Raw genomic sequence first — 26,530 nt, 5'->3', positions numbered from 1 at the left:
TTAATAATTAAATTTGTGCTTTCCCTTTTTTCACCTGCATGTATTTAATCATGGTAGAAGGTGGACTTCTTTTTTTTTTTTTTTTTTTTTAACTGCTTATGTGGTTGATTCAATTTTTTTTTTTTACACCCAAAGAGTAAGCTTCTTATATCTGCCAGCTTCTGGTAGATTTCTTACCCCCTAGAAAAGAACAGGTATGTGAGTTCTGATTGAGTTCATTCGTTACCTGCTTTCAGGCTCCTTTCTGGACTTCCAAACTAGGACGCAGCTAGCACCATTAGCACATCTTTTTATTCTGAAGGCCAGTTGTACTGAGATAGCTATCAGTCACTGAGGAAAAGCTAGGCTCTGCCCATGTGCAGACTGGACTTAGAATATGAAAAATCAAGTCACTGGGCAGATTTGTTTCTGATATTCTCAGTATACATGCACATGAAACAAATGATACAGATATATTTGGTACAAGCAGGTAAACTCAGTTTCAGCAAATTTCAAGATTCCTTTCTAGAATTTTTCTAGAATCTCTTCCCAGTCTGTGAGAGTAGTAGTACCATCCTGCTGCTGGTTCAAGGAAGGCTTCTCTCAGTCTGGGATTCTGGGGAAGGCAGTTCTATTTACTATGGATGTTTCATTTTATTAACTTCTTTGAGCCTCAGATTACAAAGGGAGTGCTAGCACATCTTAGGTCCAGGTGAGGGTTAAGTACATTAACATTTATGTAAAGCACGTGGTAGAGTGTATGGTGTGCTAGGCATGCAGAAACATGATGGCCAATTATTACATTCTGACCCAGGTGTTTGTCACAGTTTTCAAAAGCATGGATTTGAATGTTCCTTGCCCAGTTTGTGGTGCAGTGAAAGAAAGGATCATGGACTTAGAATCAAAAGAATTTGAGTAAAAGAGTATCAGTTCCAACTTATCCTAAAAGAGTAACTTTTGGAAAATGACATAATGTATCCTGGGTTTTTACCTCCACTCTCTAATCAATTAACTGATATGTAAAATCAGGAGCCTGGGATTATGGCTCAGTGGCAGAGTGCTTGACTAGCATGTGTGAGGCATTGGGTGTGATTCTCAGCACCACATAAAAATAAAATAATAATATTGTGTCCATCTACAACTAAAAAACATTTTAAAAAATGTAAAATCAGATAGCCTGACATGTACAAGTTGCTTAGTAAGTAGTAATTATTATACAAGTAGCACATGCCTTAGGTACTAGTTAAAGGTAAAGGCACTTTACTAAGTTTGTTTTCACTAAGTGAGGTAAAGGCAGCAATTCTTTGCTTTAAGGAAGATTATTGAGATCACTTTGCAGCATCTGTTAGGATTTTGAGAGTCATGTGACCTGGAAGGAATTTATGGGCCTAGGGATGATTCAGAGAAGGTCCCAAGGTGAGAGGAGCACAGAGGAGCCAGAAAGGCTTGCTGGAGAGGATGGTGAGGAGCAGAAGCAGGAAGAGGACAGAGGATGACAAGGCCTGTGCAGAGGCAGTGCAGCTCTTCTTTTCTCTTCTGGCTGCCTTGTGCTGGGACAGAGAACTTTGGAAGGCATTTTTTCCAGGCCAGAAGGGTGAAAATTGCCATGACAGGAGTGGAGAGGAAGAGGACAGATATGGGAAAGGAGTGTTGTGACTAGGCAGCATCTTCAGTATGAAGAGTCAAGGTAAGAGATGAGCTTGGGCTTATTGTACAAGAGCTTCTGGCTCTGGAGGATTGTGGTTTTCCTTTAGGATAGAAAGCTGAGGTGGTTGAGGAAAGAACAGCATTATCTTTGTCACTAAAAATGAACTGGTGACTGCCTAAGAATAAATACACCTTGCCATTTTTATAGAAAATTATTCCTGCTACAAGTAGTACTGTCCAGAGTAATTTCCTGTAGAAGTGACTGATTAGTCTCCCCATTTCCAACTAAAGAGGTTTCTCCCCCTTACTTTCTGTCTTTCTGGACATTAAAACCCTTTCTGGAGAGATACTGGCCAAATTATATTGTTATATTGTGTATTGTGTACATATACAAATATGTAACAACAATTCTCATAAGTATGACTACTGTAATGCACCAATAAAAAACATGGGGCATGGACCCCTTTCTGTATGGTTAATGAGTCCTGCAGACCAATGTGGCCAATGACACCCACTCTATCTCTGGTTCAGAGTCTACCTCCTGCTAGCTATTGTTTTTAGTATCCCTTCCAGTTTTGAGCCTTGGGCGTTTTTTTTTGCAGCATGGCTGTGTGCTTTTGTTTGACATTTCTAGATATTTTGTTGAAGGAGGATTTCTAGTCCCTGTTGTATGCCGTGTTGCATGAAATAGAAGTCTCTTACTCCTCAAGACATAAAATAGTGTGCTCTGAAATCCTAGGAATGAGAGAACTTTATCAGTCAGGGTCTCAGTGGAAAACAGATGGCACATTCACACTGGTAACTTGAGGAGCATTTAATTGTATCATTGAGAGTTCATTCAGGAAAAGAGAAGCTTCCCATTAATTTAATGCAGAAATTAAGGGTTGACCCAGCCTTGGAAGAACTGGGGTTGGGGAGTTCAGATAAGCTTGTCCTGCTGATCTGACTCAAGGGCCACAGTGGGTGTTCTCATGAGCTCCTGGGGCAGCTTCTATGACATAGTTCAGGTCTGCTGTTGCTTGCCTCCAGGGTATATCCACCACTCCTTTTCATCTTCCAAATCTCATGCTTCTCTTTGCAAAGTCTAACCCAAAGCCATGAAGGAAAGAGAGCCCAACTTCTGATGTGCATAGGAGAACATGGAAGGGGGAAATTGTGATGCTGAGTTGATGGTGCAGATTTTTATAATAAAGGGACCTGCTGAGCAGGATTTGGGGAAAGAATAGGGAAGAGCTGAGTCTTCTGGCCTGGTGTTCACAGGAGTTGTTACCACTTTTTAGGCTAAAGGCAAGAGGAAGAAGTATTTCGTGTTGCCAGATAGCTGACAGAGCTGTGGCAATTGGAAATCTTCACCGGTCCAGGTAACTCCAGGGTAGGAGCCCAGAAAATAAACACTTCTGTCTCACTGTCTACAAACTGGGTGAGAAGCCAGCTGGTGGCAGAGCTTGTTGGTAACCCCTAGGGTGCCCCCCACAGGGCATAAAATTAGGAGGGAGGTGAGTGAGGATTGAGCCTTGGGGGGGGCGGGGCAGACAGAGAATGTCCTCTGCACAGAGGCCATAACCAGAAGCATATAGGTTGTTGATAACTTGAGAATGGGAGCATTTCTCAAAGAAAGGAAGGGGAATCAACAGGATGTCAGTGGTTAAATTCCCAACAAAGGAGGACAAAGAGAACATGGGTACTTAGAGGAACTCTCTTGAAGACAGTTTGGATGATTTTGGGGAGTGGGATGGTATTGACCCTTTGAAGGCAGAATATATAGAGGTTAATGTTGGTTTTCTATAAGATGGCAAGATTGTTGGCCTTCCACCAGGATGGAGATTATGGCCACAGCTGGGTTGGTGGGAATGTACAGGCATGTTTTAGACATCAGTACATCTTCACAGTCTGTGCAGAAAGTTCAGAATATGTCAGAAAATTAGGATAGGGATAGTACAGGAAGAACACTGGTAAACCACTTTTTTAAGTATGTGTGAAAGTTCCCTATAAGATGATTGACTTCCTTTGAGGTTGCAAATTTTCTTTACCACTATTTATATTCAAACAAGGGAATTCAGGCATTTATCATTATTAATCAGTGCTTTAAAACTGGGATTGTGGCTGGGATTGTGGCTCAGTGGTAGAGTGCTTACCTATCAATGCACGAGGTGCTGGGTTCAATCCTCAACACGACATAAATGTAAAATAAATTTTAAAAAATGTAAAATTACACTGATGCTTTTTTTTTTCTTCCTAAGGGTGGGATAGTATTGAGGTGATCTCTTATGCTAATGGTAAAGTTACAAATACTCCCAAGTTTACCTTTCCTATTGCTGATATATTTGGTTTCCATAATTGCTGTACTTGGAATTGCAAATAAATAAATAAACTAACTAACTTGCAACCACCTTTTGGTACTCATACTTCATGTATGTTAAGAATATTTAGTGTCAGGGCTGGGATTGTAGCTCAGCGGTAGAGCACTTGCCTAGCATGTGCGAGGCCCTGGGTTCGCTCCTCAGCATCACATAAATAAAATAAAGGTATTGTGTCCAACTACAACTAAAAAATGAATGAATGAATGAATGAATGAAAAGAATATTTAGTGTCACTGGAACCCTTCAGGAAGTATTTGCTATCAATTTATTTTTCCTTTGGTCAACAAACTAACAATAGGGAGAAGGACATCATACAGGATAGGGAATTTACAGGGAAGGGCCTAGAATAGGTCCAAGGAGAAATTATCCCCACATCTGTTTTCCCCATCTGTAGAAAGAATTCTCAGTAACCAGATAGCCTGAGGCTGATGTTTAATCTAAAGTGGCCTTTAACTTGTGTTGGTTCCTATTGTTAGAGATAACTGGGCTAACAAGGAATCAAACACTCAGAACAGTTCAGAAGTAGCTCAGCAAGGCAGACTTTCCTTCTGTCAAGGTGTGTGCTCCAAACAGTCTAAGCAGGCATACTTGGGTGGGCAGTTATTGTTTTTATCCCTAACATAGCACTGTCTCCTTGGTCTGATAGGAGCAGCTCAGGGTTAAGATCTGTGTGATAAGCTAATTTTAAACTGGGGAGGGTAAAGGGAAAGGTATAGTTAATGTGGCTCCGATTGGATACAGATTGGAAAGTTCAAAATGGCCATGATTAGATCTTACATCCCAATTAAGGCTAAATACTATATTCTGAAAATGGACCATCACACTTTGTTTCTCACACTATTTAGAAAAATACTGAGCAAATGGCACCTTTGTTTATACATTCAAAACTTCAGAAATCTGATTTTATTTGCAGAAGAATTGTTTAACTTGTATTTAGAGATTATCTCTCAAGGCAACATTTCTTTCCTTCAACTGCCCAGATTTAGTGTTTTTGTTAAGTTTTAGCCCCCATTCAGCCTTCTTTTATCACCTAGAAGATCACTCGTGCTAAGAACTAGAGTAGAAGAATCCTGCAAGGAGGAGAAATATGCATGTGGGTGAACTTGTTCATGACAGCCCTAGAAGTGACAGAGGAGGTGGAGAACCAGATGGGGCAGGCCTGGAGGTCCTTGGGAGAATGCATGCACAGGCTGACCCTGACAGGACAGTAGTATCTGTTACTTTCTATGTGGAAGACCCTCTGGGTAGGGTAGCATTAAGAACTGGCTGTCAGCCCTGCTGTTTTTGGAGCTTTGTGAACTCCATGCCTTAGTTTTCTCTTCTGTAAAATCAGGATATTAGTGTTGTGAAATTTAAATGAGTTAGGTCACGTTAGCGTCGGAACAGTATCAGACATTATAATGAATGCTGAAGTAGCTATACCAGTAGAATACCTGTCTAGCAGATTTGTTGGAACAGAGAAACAGCAGTCCATCCCAGAGGCCTTGATGAGTATGAGAAACAGTTTTCTTTAGATTTTTTTTGGGGGGGCGGATATGTGAATGTTTAAAGATGGCTTTGTGTCATGTGACTATATTATCAGACTTAATACTTTAGATGTAAGCTATTTCAGGAAGAAGTGTGTCAGGCTTTCAGAGGTTGGAGTCACTGATCATCTTTCATTATGATCCATGTTTACTTTCTGAAGTCTTTCCCCACACTTCTCACATGTATCCAAGCTAAATTGGGTTTTCCCTTAGAACTGGATCTATAGGACTTGACAGGCAAGTCTTCAGTATCCTCCAGCTCTGCATTTAGATTGAGCATGTTCTGTTTTCTCTTCCTGCAATTTTCTTACCCCCACAGCACCATCTCTGAATGTGACTTCTAGTCTAGTTCTCCAAGGCCTAGTTCTTAATACTATTTAATCATTCTTGCAGAATGCCTGCCACATGCTACTTATTGTTAATGGCATGAAGATTGTAACAAGGATCAAGCAGTCTTTGCTCTTTAGGAGTTTACATGCTAATCAGAGAGATAGCAAATAAGTTGCATATATGCATTTGATGGGAATAAGTACAGGGGTAGGGTTGGGTTAAGAGCCAGGGTGAGGGTGTAGTGTTAGCTGTTTTTAATAGGTTGGCCAGGGAAAGCAGTAGCAGTCAGGCGACACTTGCCTAGAGACCTGAAGGAGATGAAAGAGACAAGCCATGTGGCTTGGGGAAAGAGCATGGCAGGCAGACCAGAGTTGCTATGCAGAAGTGTGGGTGGCCCAGTCCAGGATCAAAGAGTTGGTGAATCTGACTTACCTTTAAAAAGTATCACTGCCTCTTCTGTGGGCAACTCCATTCAGGTCCTCCTAAGAGGGACTAAAAAACTAGCTTCATGAATCATTGTAAGAAAGCTGTCTGTTAGGATGTTTCATAGGTGCTTTTTAAACAATTTTTGGAGTAGTTTGACCTTGTCTTATTCATCTCTGACCAAGAAGGAGGTAAGCTCAGGCAAAAGGAAAAATAAAATCAGCTCTTGATTATTTAAAAGGATGATGCATTAGCAAAAGTAATGCCACATGGTGGCCCAATCAGATGACTGGGAAGTGCATGAGTCCTAGCTATATTTTCTTCTCGTTGTTTGCCATCCTGCTAAGTGAATGTTCCAGTTGTTTCTTTCATAGAAGTGGCTAGCTACAAGTTTGTGATTACTAGATTGGCAAATGAAAAGCCAGGTGGGAATTAAAATGTGCTGTAACTTCTTGCACACTTCTAGGAGTCTGAAAGAATAGTCACTGCTCCTGTCTGGCTTAAGCCAGCCCTTTGTACCTGGGAGCTGAGGTGGTGGTTGAGAAGGGGTACTTTGGACAAAATTATGTGTCAAGAAGAAGTTGGTAGGGAATCCATACAGTGATGAGGATTGAGTGTCCTGGGGATATCACAGGCAGTTGGTAGTTACAGTGAGTCTCCAGCAATGTGCATTTGGATATGAAGAACTGTCTTCTCAGACCAGTTCTCAGGCAGGGATGGGGATAAGCAGACTGTGGAGTGACTGCCTGTCGTTATTTGAGACCCACAGTGGTCAATCTAATACAGTAAAGCAAAGAAATGAAAGTGTTTTTTCTCACCCCTCCCCCACCACAGTAGGGCTCTCCCCCCACCTCTGGGAGACTCATTTAAACATTATTTTTCATTGACAGTAATAACATAGCCCCCTGTTTAATCCAGTAGGCTTTTGAGTGCTCATTTGTCTAATAATGAAATTCTTTAAAAACTACATTGACTTTGTATATACAGTGTTTTTTCATTCTACCCAAACTCCTGTTTCATTCTTTAGACCATTCCCCTGCTTGTGTGCATTATCAGAAATGGATAGGATAAGAAAAAATGAGATGCAATTCAAACTATCCAGCTCTGTTTGGGCATCCACGTTGTCTCAGGTGGGTTTGCTGGTGTTGAGGAGATCCATGGTCTCATGGTTTGCTTTCTTTTCATTTCTAGGAGGGCTGTTGGCCTGCTGCTGTGCTGCTGAACAGTATGCAGTCCTTCCGGGAGCAAAGCAGTTACCACGGAAACCAGCAGAGCTACCCACAGGAGGTACACGGCTCATCCCGGATAGAAGAATTCAGCCCTCGTCAGGCCCAGATGTTCCAGAATTTTGGGGGTGCCGGTGGTGGCAGTGGTGGCAGTGGAGGCAGCAGTGGTGGGGGACGACGAGGAACAGCAGCTGCTGCAGCAATGGCTAGTGAGACCTCTGGCCATCAAGGCTACCAGGGCTTCAGGAAAGAGGCTGGAGATTTTTACTACATGGCAGGCAACAAAGATCCCGTGGCGACAGGAACCCCACAGCCTCCTCAGCGAAGGCCTTCTGGGCCAGTGCAGAGCTATGGACCCCCCCAGGGGAGCAGCTTTGGCAATCAGTATGGGAGTGAAGGTCATGTGGGCCAATTTCAAGCACAGCACTCTGCCCTTGGTAGTGTGTCTCATTATCAGCAGGATTACACAGGGCCTTTTTCTCCTGGGAGTGCTCAGTACCAACAGCAGGCTTCCAGCCAGCAGCAGCAGCAGCAAGTACAGCAGCTGAGACAACAGCTTTACCAATCCCATCAACCGCTGCCACAGGCCACTGGCCAACCAGCCTCCAGCTCATCCCACCTACAGCCAATGCAGCGGCCCTCAACTCTACCATCCTCTGCTGCTGGATACCAGTTAAGAGTAGGTCAGTTTGGGCAACATTACCAGTCTTCTGCTTCCTCCTCCTCCTCCTCCTCCTTCCCTTCACCACAGCGTTTCAGCCAGTCTGGACAGAGCTATGATGGCAGCTACAGTGTGAATGCTGGATCTCAGTATGAAGGGCACAACGTAGGTTCTAATGCACAGGCTTATGGAACACAATCAAACTATAACTATCAGCCTCAATCTATGAAAAATTTTGAACAGGCAAAGATTCCACAAGGGGCCCAGCAGGGGCAGCAGCAGCCACAGCCACCACCACAACAGCAGCAGCAACAACAGCAGCAGCAGCAGCAGCAGCAGCAGCAGCAACAGCAGCAGCAGCAGCAGCAACAGCAGCAGCAACCACAGCATCCACCTCAGCATGTGATGCAGTATACCAATGCTGCCACCAAACTGCCCCTACAAAGCCAGGTGGGGCAGTACAACCAGCCTGAGGTTCCCGTGAGGTCCCCTATGCAGTTCCACCAGAACTTCAGCCCCATCTCCAACCCTTCTCCAGCTGCCTCTGTTGTCCAGTCTCCGAGCTGTAGCTCCACCCCTTCTCCACTCATGCAGAGTGGGGAGAATCTCCAGTGTGGGCAAGGCAACGTGCCCATGGGTTCCAGAAACCGAATTTTACAGTTAATGCCTCAACTCAGTCCAACCCCGTCTATGATGCCCAGTCCTAATTCTCATGCTTCAGGCTTCAAAGGGTTTGGGATAGAAGGGGTGCCAGAAAAGCGGCTGACGGATCCCGGGTTGAGTAGTTTGAGTGCCCTGAGTACTCAGGTGGCTAATCTTCCTAATACTGTCCAACACATGTTACTTTCTGATGCCCTGACACCTCAGAAGAAGACCTCCAAGAGGCCCTCCTCCTCATCTAAGAAAGCAGATAGCTGCACAAACTCAGAAGGCTCCTCGCAGCCCGAAGAACAACTGAAGTCCCCTATGGCAGAGTCATTGGATGGAGGCTGCTCTAGCAGCTCCGAGGATCAAGGTGAGAGAGTGAGGCAGCTGAGTGGCCAGAGCACCAGTTCCGATACCACCTACAAGGGTGGAGCCTCAGAGAAAGCTGGCTCCTCACCAGCACAAAGTGCTCAGAATGAACCCCCCAGACTCAGTGCCAGTCCTGCAGCTAGAGAAGAGGCCACCTCACCAGGAGCCAAGGACACATCACTGTCATCTGAGGGGAACCCAAAAGTCAATGAGAAGACAGTTGGAGTAATTGTCTCCAGGGAAGCCATGACAGGTCGGGTAGAAAAGCCTGGTGGACAAGATAAAGGCTCCCAAGAGGACGAACCTGCAGCCACTCAGAGGCCACCTAGCAACAGTGGGGCAAAGGAAGGCAGTCACACATCACTTCCACAGCCAGAGCCTCCAGGAGGAGGGAACAAAGGAAACAAGAATGGTGATAATAGCTCCAACCACAATGGAGAGGGAAATGGCCAGAGTGGGCACTCTGCAGTGGGTCCCAGTTTCACAGGCAGAACTGAGCCTAGCAAGTCTCCTGGAAGCCTGCGCTATAGTTACAAAGACAGCTTTGGGTCAGCGGTGCCGCGAAATGTCAGTGGCTTTCCCCAGTATGCTACAGGGCAAGAAAAGGGGGATTTCACTGGCCATGGGGAACGAAAGGGTAGAAATGAGAAGTTCCCAAGCCTCCTGCAGGAGGTGCTTCAGGGTTACCACCACCACCCGGACAGGAGGTATTCCAGGAGTGCTCAGGAGCATCAGGGGATGGCTGGTGGCCTAGAAGGAACCACGAGGCCCAACGTCTTAGTCAGTCAGACCAATGAATTAGCTAGCAGGGGCCTTCTGAACAAAAGCATTGGATCCCTGTTAGAAAACCCCCACTGGGGCCCTTGGGAAAGGAAATCAAGCAGCACTGCTCCTGAAATGAAACAGATCAATTTGGCTGACTATCCAATTCCCAGAAAGTTTGAAATAGAACCTCCATCATCAGCCCATGAGCCTGGGGGCTCCCTCTCTGAAAGGAGGTCAGTGATCTGTGATATTTCTCCACTAAGACAGATTGTTAGGGATCCGGGTGCTCACTCACTGGGACACATGGGTGCTGACACCAGAATTGGGAGGAATGAACGTCTCAACCCAAGTTTAAGTCAGTCAGTCATTCTTCCAGGTGGGTTGGTATCCATGGAAACAAAGCTAAAATCCCAGAGTGGGCAGATAAAAGAGGAAGACTTTGAACAATCCAAATCCCAAGCTAGTTTCAACAACAAGAAATCTGGAGACCACTGCCATCCCGCTAGCATCAAGCATGAGTCTTACCGCAGCAATGCCAGCCCTGGAGCAGCGGCCCATGATTCCCTTTCAGACTATGGCCCACAAGACAGCAGGCCCACACCAATGCGGCGGGTCCCTGGCAGAGTTGGTAGTCGGGAGGCTATGAGGGGTCGGTCCCCTTCTCAGTATCATGATTTTGCAGAAAAATTGAAAATGTCTCCCGGAAGAAGCAGAGGCCCAGGGGGAGACCCTCATCACATGAACCCACACATGACCTTTTCAGAGAGGGCCAACAGGAGTTTGCATGCTCCCTTTTCTCCCAACTCAGAAAGCCTGGCCTCTGCTTATCACACAAACACTCGGGCTCATGCTTATGGGGACCCTAATGCAGGTTTGAATTCCCAGCTCCATTATAAGAGACAGATGTACCAACAGCAGCAAGAGGAATACAAAGACTGGAGCAGCAGTTCTGCTCAGGGAGTAATTGCTGCGGCTCAGCACAGGCAAGAGGGGCCACGGAAGAGCCCACGGCAACAGCAGTTTCTTGACCGAGTACGGAGTCCTCTGAAAAACGACAAAGACGGTATGATGTATGGGCCACCTGTAGGGACTTACCATGACCCCAGCGGTCAGGAAGCAGGACGCTGCCTCATGTCTAGTGACGGCCTGCCTAACAAAGGCATGGAATTGAAGCATGGCTCTCAGAAATTGCAACAAGAATCTTGTTGGGATCTTTCTCGGCAAACTTCTCCTGCTAAGAGCAGTGGTCCTCCAGGAATGTCTAATCAAAAAAGGTACGGGCCACCACATGAGACCGATGGACACGGACTAGCTGAATCTACACAATCATCCAAACCTAGTAATGTAATGCTGAGGCTCCCGGGTCAGGAGGATCATTCGTCTCAAAACCCCTTAATCATGCGGAGGCGTGTGCGTTCTTTTATCTCTCCCATCCCCAGTAAGAGACAGTCACAAGATCTAAAGAACACTAGTGCTGATGATAAAGGGCGCCTCCTTCACCCATCAAAAGAAGGCACCGATAAAGCCTTCAATTCCTACGCCCACCTTTCTCACAGTCAGGACATCAAGTCTATCCCTAAGAGAGATTCCTCCAAGGACCTCCCAAGCCCAGATAATAGAAACTGTCCTGCTGTTACCCTTACAAGCCCTGCTAAGACCAAAATACTGCCCCCACGGAAAGGACGGGGACTGAAATTGGAAGCTATAGTTCAGAAGATCACGTCCCCAAATATTAGGCGGAGTGCATCTGCAAACAGTGCAGAGGCAGGAGGAGACACAGTCACGCTGGATGACATATTGTCTCTGAAGAGTGGTCCTCCAGAGGGTGGTACTGTGGCTGCTCAAGAAGCTGAGATGGAGAAGAGAAAAGGTGAGGTAGTGTCCGACCTAGTTGGTCCAACCAATCAGGAGTTAAATGTTGAAAAGCCTCTTCCGAGGTCTTCAGAAGAGTGGCATGGCAGTGGGGATGACAAAGTAAAGGCAGAAACACATCCAGAAACAGTTCCCCCTGGAAAGGAACCCCCTGGTGCCATGACAGCGGCAACCTCACAGAAGCCTGGCAGTAACCAAGGGAGACCAGATGGTTCCCTGGGCGGAGCAGCACCTTTACTCTTTCCTGACTCAAAGAATGTAGCTCCAGTGGGCATATTGGCCCCAGAGGCAAACCCCAAGGCAGAAGAGAAAGAGAATGATACGGTGACAATTTCACCCAAACAAGAGAGTTTCCCCCCAAAGGGATATTTCCCATCAGGAAAGAAGAAGGGGAGACCCATAGGTAGTGTGAATAAGCAAAAGAAACAGCAGCAGCCACCACCTCCACCACCCCAACCCCCTCAGATACCAGAAGGTTCTGCAGATGGAGAGCCAAAGCCAAAAAAGCAGAGGCAAAGGAGGGAGAGAAGGAAGCCTGGAGCCCAGCCAAGGAAGCGGAAAACCAAGCAAGCAGTTCCCATCGTAGAGCCCCAAGAACCTGAGATCAAGCTCAAATATGCCACTCAGCCACTGGATAAAACAGATGCTAAGAACAAGTCTTTTTTCCCTTATATTCATGTAGTAAATAAGTGTGAACTTGGAGCCGTTTGTACAATCATCAATGCTGAAGAAGAGGAGCAGACCAAATTGGTGAGGGGTCGGAAAAGTCAGAGGTCCCTAACCCCTCCCCCCAGCAGCACTGAAAGCAAGGTGCTCCCAGCTTCGTCCTTTATGCTGCAGGGGCCTGTGGTGACAGAGTCTTCTGTTATGGGGCACCTGGTTTGCTGTCTGTGTGGCAAGTGGGCCAGTTACCGGAACATGGGTGACCTCTTTGGACCTTTTTATCCCCAAGATTATGCAGCCACTCTCCCGAAGAATCCACCTCCCAAGAGGGCCACGGAAATGCAGAGCAAAGTCAAGGTACGGCACAAAAGTGCTTCCAATGGCTCCAAGACGGACACTGAGGAGGAGGAGGAGCAGCAGCAGCAGAAGGAGCAGAGGAGCCTGGCTGCACACCCCAGGTTCAAGCGGCGCCACCGCTCAGAAGACTGTGGTGGAGGCCCTCGGTCCCTGTCCAGGGGGCTCCCTTGTAAAAAAGCAGCCACTGAGGGCAGCAGTGAAAAGACTGTTTTGGACACAAAGCCCTCTGTGCCCACCACTTCAGAAGGTGGCCCCGAGCTGGAGTTACAAATCCCTGAACTACCTCTTGACAGCAATGAATTTTGGGTCCATGAGGGTTGTATTCTCTGGGCCAATGGAATCTACCTGGTCTGTGGCAGGCTCTACGGCCTGCAGGAAGCGCTGGAAATAGCCAGAGAGATGGTGAGTAGGAGAAATTCCTTACCAGCTTGGGCTTTTATGACTTCACTCAGGTTCCATTTCTTCAATCTTAGTCTTTATTCTTACATATCACAGACTCCTAAGCCCCAAATGATGGGCAGACAGTGGAGTGAGTATTTTTTAAGATTTGTTTTAACTTTTATTTTCATCAGTAACACATGTCCATAAAGTCATGCCGTTGGCTGTGAAGTGACCCTGCTCTACCTTCAGCCCTGACTCCTGCTTCCAGTAGACATCCAGTTTCAACAGTGCAGGTTTCAGAAGGTGTTGCCTCTGCTAGTTTCTTGTTTTTTAATAATAACTTTTACTGCTGTCTATGTTCTTGATTGATTTTTTTTTCATTTAAATTTTCATTTTTGATGTTTGTATTACAAAGTATACTATATTTATTTTTTTTTAAAGAGAGAGTGAGAGAGAAAGAGAATTTTTTAATATTTATATTTTTTTTAGTTTTCGGCGGACACAACATCTTTGTATGTGGTGCTGAGATCGAATCCGGGCTGCACACATGCCAGGCAAGCGTGCTACCGCTTGAGCCACATCCCCAGCCCTGAATATATTTCTTCTGAAATGTTTTATTGCTCTAGATTTAATTCCTGTTTTCATTTGCTTTGTATTTTCTTGAACCACATCTTTCTAATCCACATTTTCCAGTCAGGATATTTACTCTTTAGTCCTGTTTTCTAACCCTTATCCTGGGGTGGCTCATCGCCTTCATTTCCGTATTCTGCTTTGTTTTCTGTCTCCTGTGCCATGTCTGCCTCTTCCTTAAAAATGGGCCTTCCCTTAAAGGGAGTACATCATCCTTTAGTAGTTTCCTGAGAGGTTCTGCGGTGTATGTGGCCATCTTGTCTTTATGGACATTTTTTTATTCCACCCTCATGCTTAATTGAGAATTGGCTGGGTATGAAATTCTGGATTTGAAGTGATTTTCCTCTTGAATTCATTGCTTGTGACTTGCCCTCTGGCTTCCAGTGTTGCAGTTGAGAAGACAGGACCCTTCACATTGTTCTCTTCTGGAAGGTTGGAAGATCTCCTTTCTTCCTTCAGGTTCTCAGATCTCAAATAGGAGTAGGTCTCCTTTCATTCATTATGCTGGCTCTGTGAGACTGTTCCACCTGTACAGTCAGTCACATATTTCAGTTCAGGAAAATATGTCCTTTGTTATTTCTTCTTTCATGATTTCCTTCCTCTGGTTTCTCTGTTCTCTTCCCATAATTCCTGTTGATAAGGAATTGCCTGTCCTTCCTGGATTGCTCCTCTGGGCTGCTTCTCTGTGTTGTATTTGTTGTATTCCATTTCTTTGTTGTCTTGTTTTAATTTCTCCATGCTTTCTTCAGTTCATGTACTTAGTTTTGTTTCTGATACTTTAAAGAGCCTTTTTACTCTGAACATACTGATTTTGAAAACATTATCAGCTTGGTTTATGGTGGTACTAACTTTATGAGCACATTGCAGGTTGCTTTTTAAAGACTTTTCTCTAAATATTTTTGTTTTCTATTTCCTCTTTCTTGTTGGAGGTTCTTCACATGCCTGTTACCCTTGGCCATGTATTTGTAGTTTTAGAAGAGAAAGAGATACTAAAAAGAAATCATCTGAAGTTCTGGGTTTCAGAATGTGCAAGGCTTTTTGGCCTGTGGTCCGATCTGTAGAAGGTAGCTTAGTCAGTATCTGTCGGTCTTCTCTCCGAGGTCAGTTTTCCCTGAGAGGAATCTTGAAATATTCTACGCAGAGGCACCAGCTGGCTGCCTGTAGGAAGTAAAAGATGCCCCATAATGACACAGCCACCCTAAGTCTCAGTTTCTTCTTTGAAAGCATGGTGAAAAGCCAGCCTGCCTCTTAAGATGCCCAATCAGGAATCCATTTCTTTAAAAGAGCCAGGTGGAGGGGTGGGTGAGTTGGATGGGGGTGATTTTGGCCTTCAGTGTGCAGATATTGGCGCCCCCCCTTGTCTTCAGTGTGCCCTCTTCCTCTCTGTTAAGTCAGATCGAGGTAGGAAGCTAATTCCTCTTAAAAACTGAGAAAATGCTCCTTTTCCAGCCCCACCTCACCCCCTTACTGAGGACCTGAGCTTCCCTAGTCTGTGCCATACGGAGGCCAGCATTCTAGTGATGACTTCATTGCATATTATTGTTTGCTCCCTTTCAGGTCACCGTATCACTTTTTCTCATCTATCCTGTTTCCAACTTCCAGAACTTGAATACCTCTTCTCTCCTTTTTCAAAAGTCTTGCAAGTTTGCCCCCCCCGCCCCATTTTTAGACTATTGTATTTTTATTAGTTGACATATATATTGAATTTCAGTTTTAGTTAAGAATTTTATCAGGCAGGATCCTAGTCGTCTTGGACACCTCATAGTAGCCTCTCCCTTATCCATACACTGGATTTTATCCTTGCATTGTAATATAAAAGAAATACTAGGAAAGTAAAAAATGTACAGTGGTAGAATGCCAGTTTAGTATGTGTGGGGCCCTGGTTTGATCCCCAGCACCACACAAAAAAATTATTTAATGAGGAATATGTAATATATACGTTTGAAATGGGAGCCTTCTAATTCAGTCACAAGGGAGCTTGCCTTTCCCTCTTGGGCTCCCTCATGCACTTTTTTCTCTTTGTTCTTTCCATTATCAACATCACTCTGAAACATCAAGTTTGAAATATATTTACCTCCTTTAGTAAGTTTAGACCCAAAAACATTTTAAAATGTGAGATCATAAAAAGATATAAGAATTTAAGAACCTAAGGTACAGAATTTTTTAAAAAGTCAAATTTGAGCACTCAGTAATTCATTAATCATCATGCCCAAGTTGATGACCTACTGGTCAATTTTTTTCTGGTATTCGGTGGGTTTGTTTATTTTGATGTTTGAGGGAGGTATGTGACCATCTGCAAGTGTTTTATTTCAACATTTAATATTGTTAACATTTCTTGGTGCATTTTGTGTGTGTGTGTGTGTGTGTGTGTGTGTGTGTGTGAACTTGAGCATTCTCTAGCAATAATTGGTGACAAGTAATCAAGCTAAATAGTATCCCAACAAATCCCTAGCATTAGTATCTTTAGTCACACTTAGTTTGTAGGAAGTAAAAGATGCCCCATAATGACGCAGCCACCCTAAGCCTCAGTTTCTTCTTTGAAAGCATGGTGAAAAGCTAGCCTGCCTCTTAAGATACCCAATCAGGAATCCATTTCTTTAAAAAGAGATTATTTAGTCTACTGCTTGTCAGATTTGATCCCCAAATAAAATATGGAATGTTATAATTGGAACAAATGTACCAAATATGATCAATTGGTCTCTTTCTAACCCTCATCCCTAGCTTTCAGTGACCAGATGGTTCAAATGACAGAATACTCTAGGTAGCAAACACTGAAAGTATATTTTGCTTTTTAAAACATCAGTTTCAGTCTCAACTGTTTCAGAAGTGCTTCAAATTAACTATGCTCTCCAAGGGACAAAATGTTGGGAGGTTTCATTTAAAGCAAACCATAAAAATACAGGTCATTTTAGTTGGCTGTGGTGATGTGAACCTGTAATGCCAGCTGTTTGGGAGGCTAAGGTAGGAGGATCACATGTTCAAGGCCAGTCTGGGCAACTTAGTAAGACTATTTTACAGTAAAAAATAAAAAGGGCTGGGGTGTAGCTCAGTGGTAGAACACTTATGCTCAATGCCCCAGTACTCTCCCCCATACCCCTATCCCCAAGAAAAAAAGTAATTTTTAACTACATGATCCTATAGAATAGAGGCTCTGGACATAGATTCTGGGCTCTTGTGTAATTTCACTAACACTTCACCAGTTGTAAATCTCATGCTGCAGCTTTAAGCTTATTTCCTTTCTCTTCCATTGATCCCTCTCTGTTTAACTCTTTTTTAAAATAGAATACTGTCTTTATATTTGGAGGTTAATTTTTCAAAATTCTTGTACATCTGTTTTATTCTTGCAAGTACTGAGATAAGAAGGGAGAGAATAGTGTTCCATTACTCCAAAGTAAAAAATCAACTGAGAGGCTTAATGTACATGTGCAGTTAGTATAGCTCTGAGATGTATCGATTTTAAAAAATGGTTTATAAAGTTATGCTTTTTGGTTCTTGGAGCTGATGTTTCACTGTGACTACCAGATCCTTTTATTAATCTAGCTATTATTCTCCTTTTCTTAATATATAATTGCACAAACTTGCCTTTTCTTTAATAAATGATGTTTCAATTTGTCAAGGTCACTTTATCGCAACCTTTAGCAGATGCATTCAGTACTGGTCTTGCTTAATGAGCATGTTCTCAATCCCATCATAAAAGATAAGGCCACACACATTTCAGTAGAGATCCACTTTGGCCTGTGTATTTATCTGGTGTTTTGACAAGCATGATATTGTGACCAACGAAGTCCTCAGAGTAGTTCCTGTCCCTGTGTCACATTAGTCTGAAAACTGCCAAAAACCAGACCATTCCTGTCTCAAACAAAATGGCCTTAACTCCCCTTTCCTTTTTAGCTGCTTTTGCACTGTTTCCTTTGTTTCTGTTCACTTTTGACCTCTGATCTGAAAGGTGTTGTGCAAGTTTTGCCCCTAAACAGGGGTATGTATGACTTAATAAATACAAATCGTGTTTGAGATGGTGAGGAGTGTGAGGTTTGCAGGGTTGTGGTAGAGACCTGATCTGGTAGCCATGGAGCCCTCGAGACAGCACACCCCAGACTTGCCCTACAGGTGGGAGAGCCACCTGTCGTTCCCTCCCTCCCTCTCCCAAACATGTTCTTAACAGCTCCCTTGAGGAATATTTCATCTCTTTTTAACCCTACAAGTCATGTGAAGAACTGAGTTTACATTAATTTTTAAAAAATTTCTTCAGTCAGTATATTAAAGAGACTGTATTTTGGGAGGCGGAGGGCAGGTACCTGGGATTAAACCCAGGGTGCTCAACCACTATGCCACATCCCTAGCCCCCCCAACTTTTAAAATTATTTCTTAGTTATAGTTGGCCACAATATCTTTATTTTACTTATTCTATGCGATACTGAGGATCAAACCCAGAGCCTCACCCATGCTAGGGGAGCGCTGTACCTCTCAGCCACAATCCCAACCCCCACTTTTTGTTTTTAATTTTGAAACAGGGTCTCACTAAGTTGCTTGGGGCCTCACTAGGTTGCTGAGGCTGGGTTTTAATTTGGTGATCCTCCTGCTTCGGGCTCCCAAGTCTCTGGGATTACAGCATGTGCTACTATGCCCAGCTTTAAGGTTTATTTTTAATGTAAGTTTAAATAACGGATGATATGCTACCCCCCATATAACAGGTCAATATCCCTCCTTAATTTTCTTTCAATTTGTAAGTTTTAAAATATAATTTAAAAATTATAAATAGAAAACATTTGACAAATATAAAAATATTAACAGACTGATTATGTTATGGAAATGAAACTTAATTGAAATATCACAAGCAGCCAAATCAAAAAGTTAGCTCTGCATAATTCACTGTAAGGTAAAGCCATTAATCCTACATGTTCTCTGAATTTCCTGTCTATGTGCTTCTTAAGGTTGGTGTTTCTCAAAGCCTGGCAATGCAGCTACCACCAGCCCAGTCCTGCTGGTCTCTGCCCTCCAGCACCCTGCTCTGTATACCCAGCTGCCGTGATTGTTCCTGCTCTGCACTTTTTTCCTGGCAGCCACTTGCTCTGTTGTTATCTCAGCCCACACTTCTGTCCTGGGCTGGTTTACACATTCTCTTAGGGAAGACACAGCCTGTTCCCTCTTCTCCTGTAACTTTCAGGGTAGAGCAGCTACCTTTTTTCTGTAATCTCATTATCTTCTTTCCTTAACACTGTGTGGTATCTCTTTATATCACAACATGATAGCCCTGATACTGGATGTGGGGGGGGGGGGTTACTTTTCTTTGTCTAAATTCTAAGGAATTTAAAGTGAAGATTTCAGTTTTGAATTGTATTGCATGTATATCATGATGAATCAAAGGACTGTTAATTTTCCTTCAATTTTTTTTTAATTTCTTTTTTAAAACATGGGAGGGTGATAGATGAGAATTACAACTGATTTTAAAGTAAAACTTCTAATTCTTTGAAAATGCTAAGGGTTCGTAAAGAAGAGTATCGACAAACAAGTCATAATAAACACATCATTGTACATCAGGCCAAATAATTCATACCCAAGATGTTAAACTAGTTCTCAATAATCTGTTAAAAGAGCTAACATGATCAAATAGTATGTGAAAGTAGGTTTTATTTCAAATATCCAAATCCCTACATGAAGGTCAGTGGCAATCTGAAGTTGGAGCCTTGGAGGTACTTCTGGGTGAGTCGGCTTAAGCCCTGGGTGCCCTGGCTGGCATGTGGCACTAGGTCAAGGCTCCTGAGCCTTGTGTAGGAAGGTTTTTGTGATTCTGGCAGAAAGCAGTTCCAACTACCCTCATAGGTGTACTTCACCTTTCTAGCTTTTGCCATTCTCTCGGTGTGGTGAAGAGGCCTGGGTGAGAGGTCAGTACTTGCTCTCTCCTGCCTGGGTCATGTGCTCAAGACTGTTAACCATTATATCACACTCTTCATCTATAAAATATGAAAATTTTCAGCAGCTACTATAAAGATGGTTGCTGCAGGCATTGAATGTCACTCTTTAGGGGCTGGGGTTTAGCTCAGTAGAGTGCTTTGTCTAGCATATACAAAACCCTTGATTTGGTCCCCCAGTACCAAACAAAACAAAACTTGTTGGAAACTGCTTAGGGAAATGTGTTTGGTACATTTCAGTAGTTGGGATGGTTTAAAGAAGGTGCTCACTGTGGACTGGTGTCTGTTCTCAGGTGGTCTCTGTAAAGATGTATTCTGGGTGGTGCACTCCCTCAGTAGGCTGTAGCTCAGTTAGCCTTCCTCCTAGCACACATGGCAGATGGTCACAAGAGTGTCCAGGACTCACTGTCATAGGGAAGTTGTCTTGCATATGAAATAAACATTTTTCTCCTGACTTTGATTCTTGCTGGAAACTCAAATTTTTTGTGGGAGCAGGATTATGGTATTTCAGGTGCAGTATTAACCTGTCTTATGAAATTAAATCAGCCAACATTGATACTCTCAGCAATTATATTCTCCAAAAGAAAAGAGGCAAAAGGAAGGGAATAGTCTTTTGTCTTCCACAGTAAGTAAAAGCATTAGGGGGATAGATAGTTCAGTAGTAGAGCACTTGCCTAGCATGCCCTGGGTTTCATCTCCCTTGCATTAGAAAAAGTTAAAAGGCATTAATATTTTGTGAGTTGGTACATTTTTTTATAGTGATTACCTAAGTTCAAAGGAAAGAGTCTACCTGATAATAGTTGTTTAAAAATAAACTTTTTTTTGGTATAGAGGGCGACTAGGGATTGAATGCAGGGGTACTTTACCACTGAGGTACATACCCAGTCCTTTTTATTTTTGGTTTTGAAATATGTTGCTAAGTTTCTTAGGTCCTTCCTAAGTTGCTGAGGCTGGTCTGAAAGTTGGGATCCTCCCACCTCAGCCTCCCAAGTCACTAGAATTACAGGCATGTGCCACTAAAGTAAACTTTTTTGACTCATCAGCAAAATAATTAAGGATTCTCTGTGTGATATGTTCATGGCAAATACTTCCCCATTGCACTTCATCTCTTCTTCCCCCAAATCAGTTAATATATAGAAAATATGTGAACTGTGGTAAGATCATAGAGTAAGGATTTGGCTTTTAACTTGCAGTGAAGAACCCCTGTTAATTTCTAAGCGTATAGATCACATGGTCAGGGTTGTGTTTCATCAAGGAAACTCAGGAAAGAAGTGGGGAGACAGGAGATGCAAAGAGACCACTTGAGATACTGTGGGATAATTTGTACAGGGGCTCAAATACATGGTGGAAAAGGGAATCAGAAGAAGGGGACAGACCCCAGAAGTGTTTTAGGATTCAGAGTCAGTTGAATTTTAACAGTGATTAGACATGGCAGGTGGAGAACAGTGGGGAGGCCAGGGATGAAACTGCCAAGGGTCTAGCTCAGCAAGCAAGGGGTGGGGGTCAAGACACCAATGATGAGCAGGGGATCCAGGGAGCAGAGGAAGAGACAGGCGTGCAGCTAATACGTAGTGGACAGAAGAAAGAGACGGAATTAGTCTGGCTTGATATGCATATTCTGGTCAGGCTCTAGTGCAGTGCTTTTTGTTTTGTAATAAGGACTGATTTTTATTTAGCTTTCCACATAGAATTAAAACTAGTGAACTTTTAAATCCAAGTTGAAAAAGAGGGGAAATAGGAAATCACAAGGTCTGTATCATGTTAAAAACAAAATCCCAAAGAGAGAATTCTGAAGATACCAAAGAATTTATCATTATAATAGTTGCCTAAGCTGGGTGACATGGTGCACGCCTGTAATCCCAGTGGCTCAGGCAAGAGGATTGAGAGTTCAAAACCAGCCTCAGCAACTTAGGATCTCACTAAGTTGCTTAGGGCCTTGCTATCTCTAAATAAAATATTAAAAAGGACTGGGAATGTGGCCCAGTAGTTAAGCACCCTTGGGCTCAATCTCCGGTACCAATAATAATAATCACCACCACCACCACCCCACCACCCCCTACACTACAATTGGAAGAGGGGAACAGAAGGGGCAATTCACTGGTTTTGTTTTTTAAATAACTTCCAAAGATATGAAAGCATGGTGGGAAATCAAGATTCTATTTGATTGTGTTCAGAAAGAACCGATGTGAGCTGGGTGCCATGTATAGTATCACCCATTTCTCAGAATTCCAGAATGTTTTTAAGACTTTTGTGTGTTGAATGGAGGTACTTGAATGGGCTTTGGAGGTGGAGATTGTTGCCATGGTTGGCACTTATTCTGTGTGCCTGGAGCAGCTCTCCTCACAGGAAGTGGCAGAAGACACTGGCAGAGGCAAAAGAGAAGACAAAACAGCCTGGCATCGGTGTCTGAATAGGACCCTGGTGACCAGGTTTCCCAGTCCTTCTCCTGGATTGTGGAAACAGGAAATACCTTTCATTTAAAAATTACATATTATTTACATAAAGGTAAACAACAGTAGTATTCATATTATAAACTAATGGAACTGTTGGTGAAAGAAAGTCATAATACCAATAACCCAACATGTTTGCCTCTTCCAGGTTTTGTTCTTGGGCTTATTATTTTACAGGATAGAATTATGGTGTATTAATGACTGAAGTGTGTTGATTGCTTTCCAAGCTCTATACTTGATTAATCACATTTAAACCTCAAAGGAACTGTCTGAGGATGGGTCTTATTACACTCCAGATGAGGAAACTGAGGTCCACAGAGGAACTTGTCCGCGATAGAGACCCAGCAAACCTCTGTCATTAGACTGAAGATGCATATATCTGTGTATGACCTTTTCACTTTATTTTATAATTTTAATTTTTATATTCTGTGGAAGGTTTTTGTCTTATTTAATGTGGGTATAATGCTAATTATCTAATGATTCCTGAACTTTCATACATTAAGTTTATTTCCAGTTAATTTACTACTTTTTGTGCATCAAAAAGCGTTTTTATTTTTGGAGCTATCTTGGGAAAAAGTTTTGGATTTTGAACTGCTCAGTCAAAAAGTATAAACATTGTTATGGCTTTTGATAGGCAGGCATTATCTCAAAGATTGACCGAAAAGGATCATGCCAAGTTATGATCATCCACACAATGTGTGACCCTACCCTACCCTGTTAGAATACACAGCCTAAACATCATTAGATCTTTTTAAATTCTTAGAACTTCTTTATAATTTCATTTATTTTATTAGTGATATTGGTATTGTTCCCTATTTTGTGTTTTTTGTTCACTGATAATTAATTTTGAATTTTTACTATTTCTCATTTGTTTTTCAATACACATTTTCTTAGTCTGAATAATTTTACTTCTTATCGGAGATAAGTAAAATAAATCAACTCATCTGAGAGTTCAGATGAGTTGAGCCCTTTTCAGGAGTGACTCCTACATGGGCAGTAGAGCTCTTACCGTTTCTCATCTGTAGATGATGATAGGCTGTAAGAGAAAACTCACTTTCCTGGAGGTCAGGTAGTCTTGGTGGGCACCAAGCTACAGGAGGCTTTTAAGAAAATAAATTATTATGGTCTAGCATCAGCAAAGATGTGTTCCTGCTATTAACCTTATTGGGTAAAAATCAAAATAAAGAGGTAATCCAGGCTTGTGTGACCCTATCCCAGTAAGCTAGGTTCAGCAGAGTAATGTCAGCTGTGTGTGCTTAATTTTATTTTATTTTTTAATTTTTTTATTGGTTGTTCAAAACATTACAAAGCTCTTGACATATCATATTTCATACATTAGATTCAAGTGGGTTATGAACTCCCATTTTTACCCCAAATACAGATTGCAAAATCATATTGGTTACACATCCACAATTTTACATAATGCCCTATTAGTAACTGTTGTATTCTGCTACCTTTCCTATCCTCTACTATCCCCCCTCCCCTCCCCTTCCATCTTCTCTCTCTACCCCATCTACTGTAATTCATTTCTCTCCTTGTTTATTTTCCCATTTCCCTCACAACCTCTTATATGTAATTTTGTATAGCAATGAGGGTCTCCCTCCATTTCCATGCAATTTCCCTTTTCTCTCCCTTTCCCTCCCACCTCATGTCTCTGTTTAATGTTAATCTTTTCTTTCTGTTCTTCCTCCCTGCTCTGTTCTTAGTTGCTCTCATTATATCAAAGAAGACATTTGGTATTTGTTTTTTAGGGATTGGCTAGCTTCACTAAGCATAATCTGCTCTAGTGCCATCCATTTCCCTGCAAATTCCATGATTTTGTCATTTTTTAGTGCTACGTAATACTCCATGGTGTATAAATGCCACATTTTTTTTTATCCATTCATCTATTGAAGGGCATCTGGGTTGGTTCCATAGTCTAGCTATTGTGAATTGTGCTGCTATGAACATGGATGTAGCAGTATCCCTGTAGTACGCTCTTTTAAGGTCTTCAGGGAATAGTCTGAGAAGGGCAATAGCTGGGTCAAATGTGGTTCCATTCCCAGCTTTCCCAGGAATCTCCATACTGCTTTCCAAATTGGCCGCACCAATTTATAGTCCCACCAGCAACGTACAAGAGTACCCTTTTCCCCACATCCTCGCCAGCACTTGTTGTTGTTTGACTTCGTAATGGCTGCCAATCTTACTGGAGTGAGATGGTATCTTTGCATTTCTCTGACTGCTAGAGATGGTGAGCATTTTTTCATCTACTTGTTGATTGATTGTGTGTCCTCCTCTGAGAAGTGTCTGTTCAGGTCCTTGGCCCAAATGTTGATTGGGTTATTTGTTATCTTATTGTCTAATTTTTTTGAGTTCTTTGTATACTCTGGATATTAGGGCTCTATCTGAAGTGTGAGGAGTAAAAATTTGTTCCCATGATGTAGGCTCCCTATTTACCTCTCTTATTGTTTCTCTTGCTGAGAAAAAAGTTTTTAGTTTAAGTAAGTCCCATTTGTTGATTCTTATTATTAACTCTTGTGCTATGGGTGTCCTATTAAGGAATTTGGAGCCCGACCCCACAGTATGTAGATCGGAGCCAACTTTTTCTTCTATCAGACGCAGAGTCTCTGATTTGATATCAAGCTCCTTGATCCATTTTGAGTTAACTTTTGTGCATGGCGAGAGGAGGGGATTCAGTTTCATTTTTTTGCATATGGATTTCCAGTTTTCCCAGCACCATTTGTTGAAGATGCTATCCTTCCTCCATTGCATGCTTTTAGCCCCTTTATCAAATATAAGATAGTTGTAACTTTGTGGATTAGTCTCTGTGTCCTCTATTCTGTACCATTGGTCCACCCGCCTGTTTTGGTACCAGTACCATGCTGTCTTTGTTACTATTGCTCTGTAACATAATTTGAAATCTGGTATCACTATACCGCCTGATTCACACTTCCTACTTAGAATTGCTTTTGCTATTCTGGGTCTTTTATTTTTCCATATGAATTTCATGATTGCTTTCTCTATTTCTACAAGAAATGCCGTTGGGATTTTGATTGGCATTGCATTAAACCTATAGAGAACTTTTGGTAATATTGCCATTTTGATGATGTTAGTTCTGCCTATCCATGAACAGGGTATATATTTCCATCTTCTAAGATCTTCTACTTCTCTCTTTAGGGTTCTGTAGTTTTCATTGTATAAATCTTTCACGTCTTTTGTTAGGTTGATTCCCAAGTATTTTATTTTTTTTGTGGATATTGTGAATGGAGTGTTTTTCCTCATTTCCATTTCAGAAGTTTTGTCGCTGATATACAGAAATGCCTTTGATTTATGCGTGTTGATTTTATATCCTGCCACTTTGCTGAATTCATTTATTAGTTCTAGTAGTTTTTTTGTAGACCCTTTTGGGTCTTCTAGGTGTAGAACCATGTCATCCGCAAATAGTGATAATTTAAGTTCTTCTTTTCCTATTTTTATGCCTTTAATTTCTTTTGTCTGTCTAATTGCTCTGGCCAGTGTTTCGAGAACTATGTTGAACAGAAGTGGTGATAGAGGGCATCGCTGTCTTGTTCCAGATTTTAGAGGGAATGCCTTCAATTTTTCTCCATTCAGAATGATGCTAGCCTGAGGCTTAGCATAGATTGCTTTTACAATGTTGAGGTAAGTTCCTGTTATCCCTAGTTTTTCTAATGTTTTGAACATAAAGGGATGCTGTACTTTGTCGAATGCTTTTTCTGCGTCTATCGAGATGATCATATGGTTCTTATCTTTAAGTCTATTGATGTGGTGAATAACATTTATTGATTTCCGTATATTGAACCATCCTTGCATCCCAGGGATGAATCCCACTTGATCATGGTGCACAATTTTTTTGATGTGCCTTTGTATCCGATTTGCCAGAATTTTATTGAGGATTTTTGCATCGAGGTTCATCAGAGATATTGGTCTGTAGTTTTGTTTCTTTGAGGTGTCTTTGTCTGGTTTCGGAATCAGGGTGATGTTGGCCTCATAGAATGAATTTGGAAGAGCTCCCTCTTTTTCTATTTCCTGAAATAACTTGAAAAGTATTGGTATTAATTCTTCTTTAAAGGTTTTGTAAAACTCTGCTGTATACCCATCCGGTCCTGGGCTTTTCTTGGTTGGTAGTCTTTTGATTGCTTCTTCTATTTCATCCATTGATATTGGTCTGTTCAAATTGTGTGTATCCTCCTGACTCAGTCTGGGCAAATCATATGACTTAAGAAATTTATCGATGTCTTCACTATCTTCTATTTTATTGGAATATAGGTTTTCAAAATAATTTCTAATTGTCTTCTGTATTTCTGTAGCATCTGTTGTGATACTGCCTTTTTCATCCC

The 26,530-nt window shown here is 42.5% G+C and overlaps 1 protein-coding gene across 4 annotated transcripts in view; it reads left to right on the top strand.

Annotated features, from left to right (window-relative positions):
• The window catches only part of Tcf20 (transcription factor 20), a 158,390-nt gene that overhangs the window by 93,118 nt on the left and 38,742 nt on the right, over positions 1 to 26,530 (top strand). For all 4 annotated transcript variants that reach the window (XM_076855301.1, XM_076855303.1, XM_076855302.1 and 1 more), the window contains exon 2: positions 7,457 to 13,225. In XM_076855301.1, the coding sequence (XP_076711416.1) occupies positions 7,493 to 13,225 (5,733 nt within the window). In that variant the 5' untranslated portion in view covers positions 7,457 to 7,492. The remainder of the gene's footprint in view (positions 1 to 7,456; positions 13,226 to 26,530) is intronic.

This window comes from Callospermophilus lateralis, chromosome 4 (assembly GCF_048772815.1).
Source record: "Callospermophilus lateralis isolate mCalLat2 chromosome 4, mCalLat2.hap1, whole genome shotgun sequence".
In the NCBI taxonomy this organism is placed as follows: Eukaryota; Metazoa; Chordata; class Mammalia; order Rodentia; family Sciuridae; genus Callospermophilus; species Callospermophilus lateralis.
This window is presented reverse-complemented; position numbering and strand designations above follow the sequence as displayed.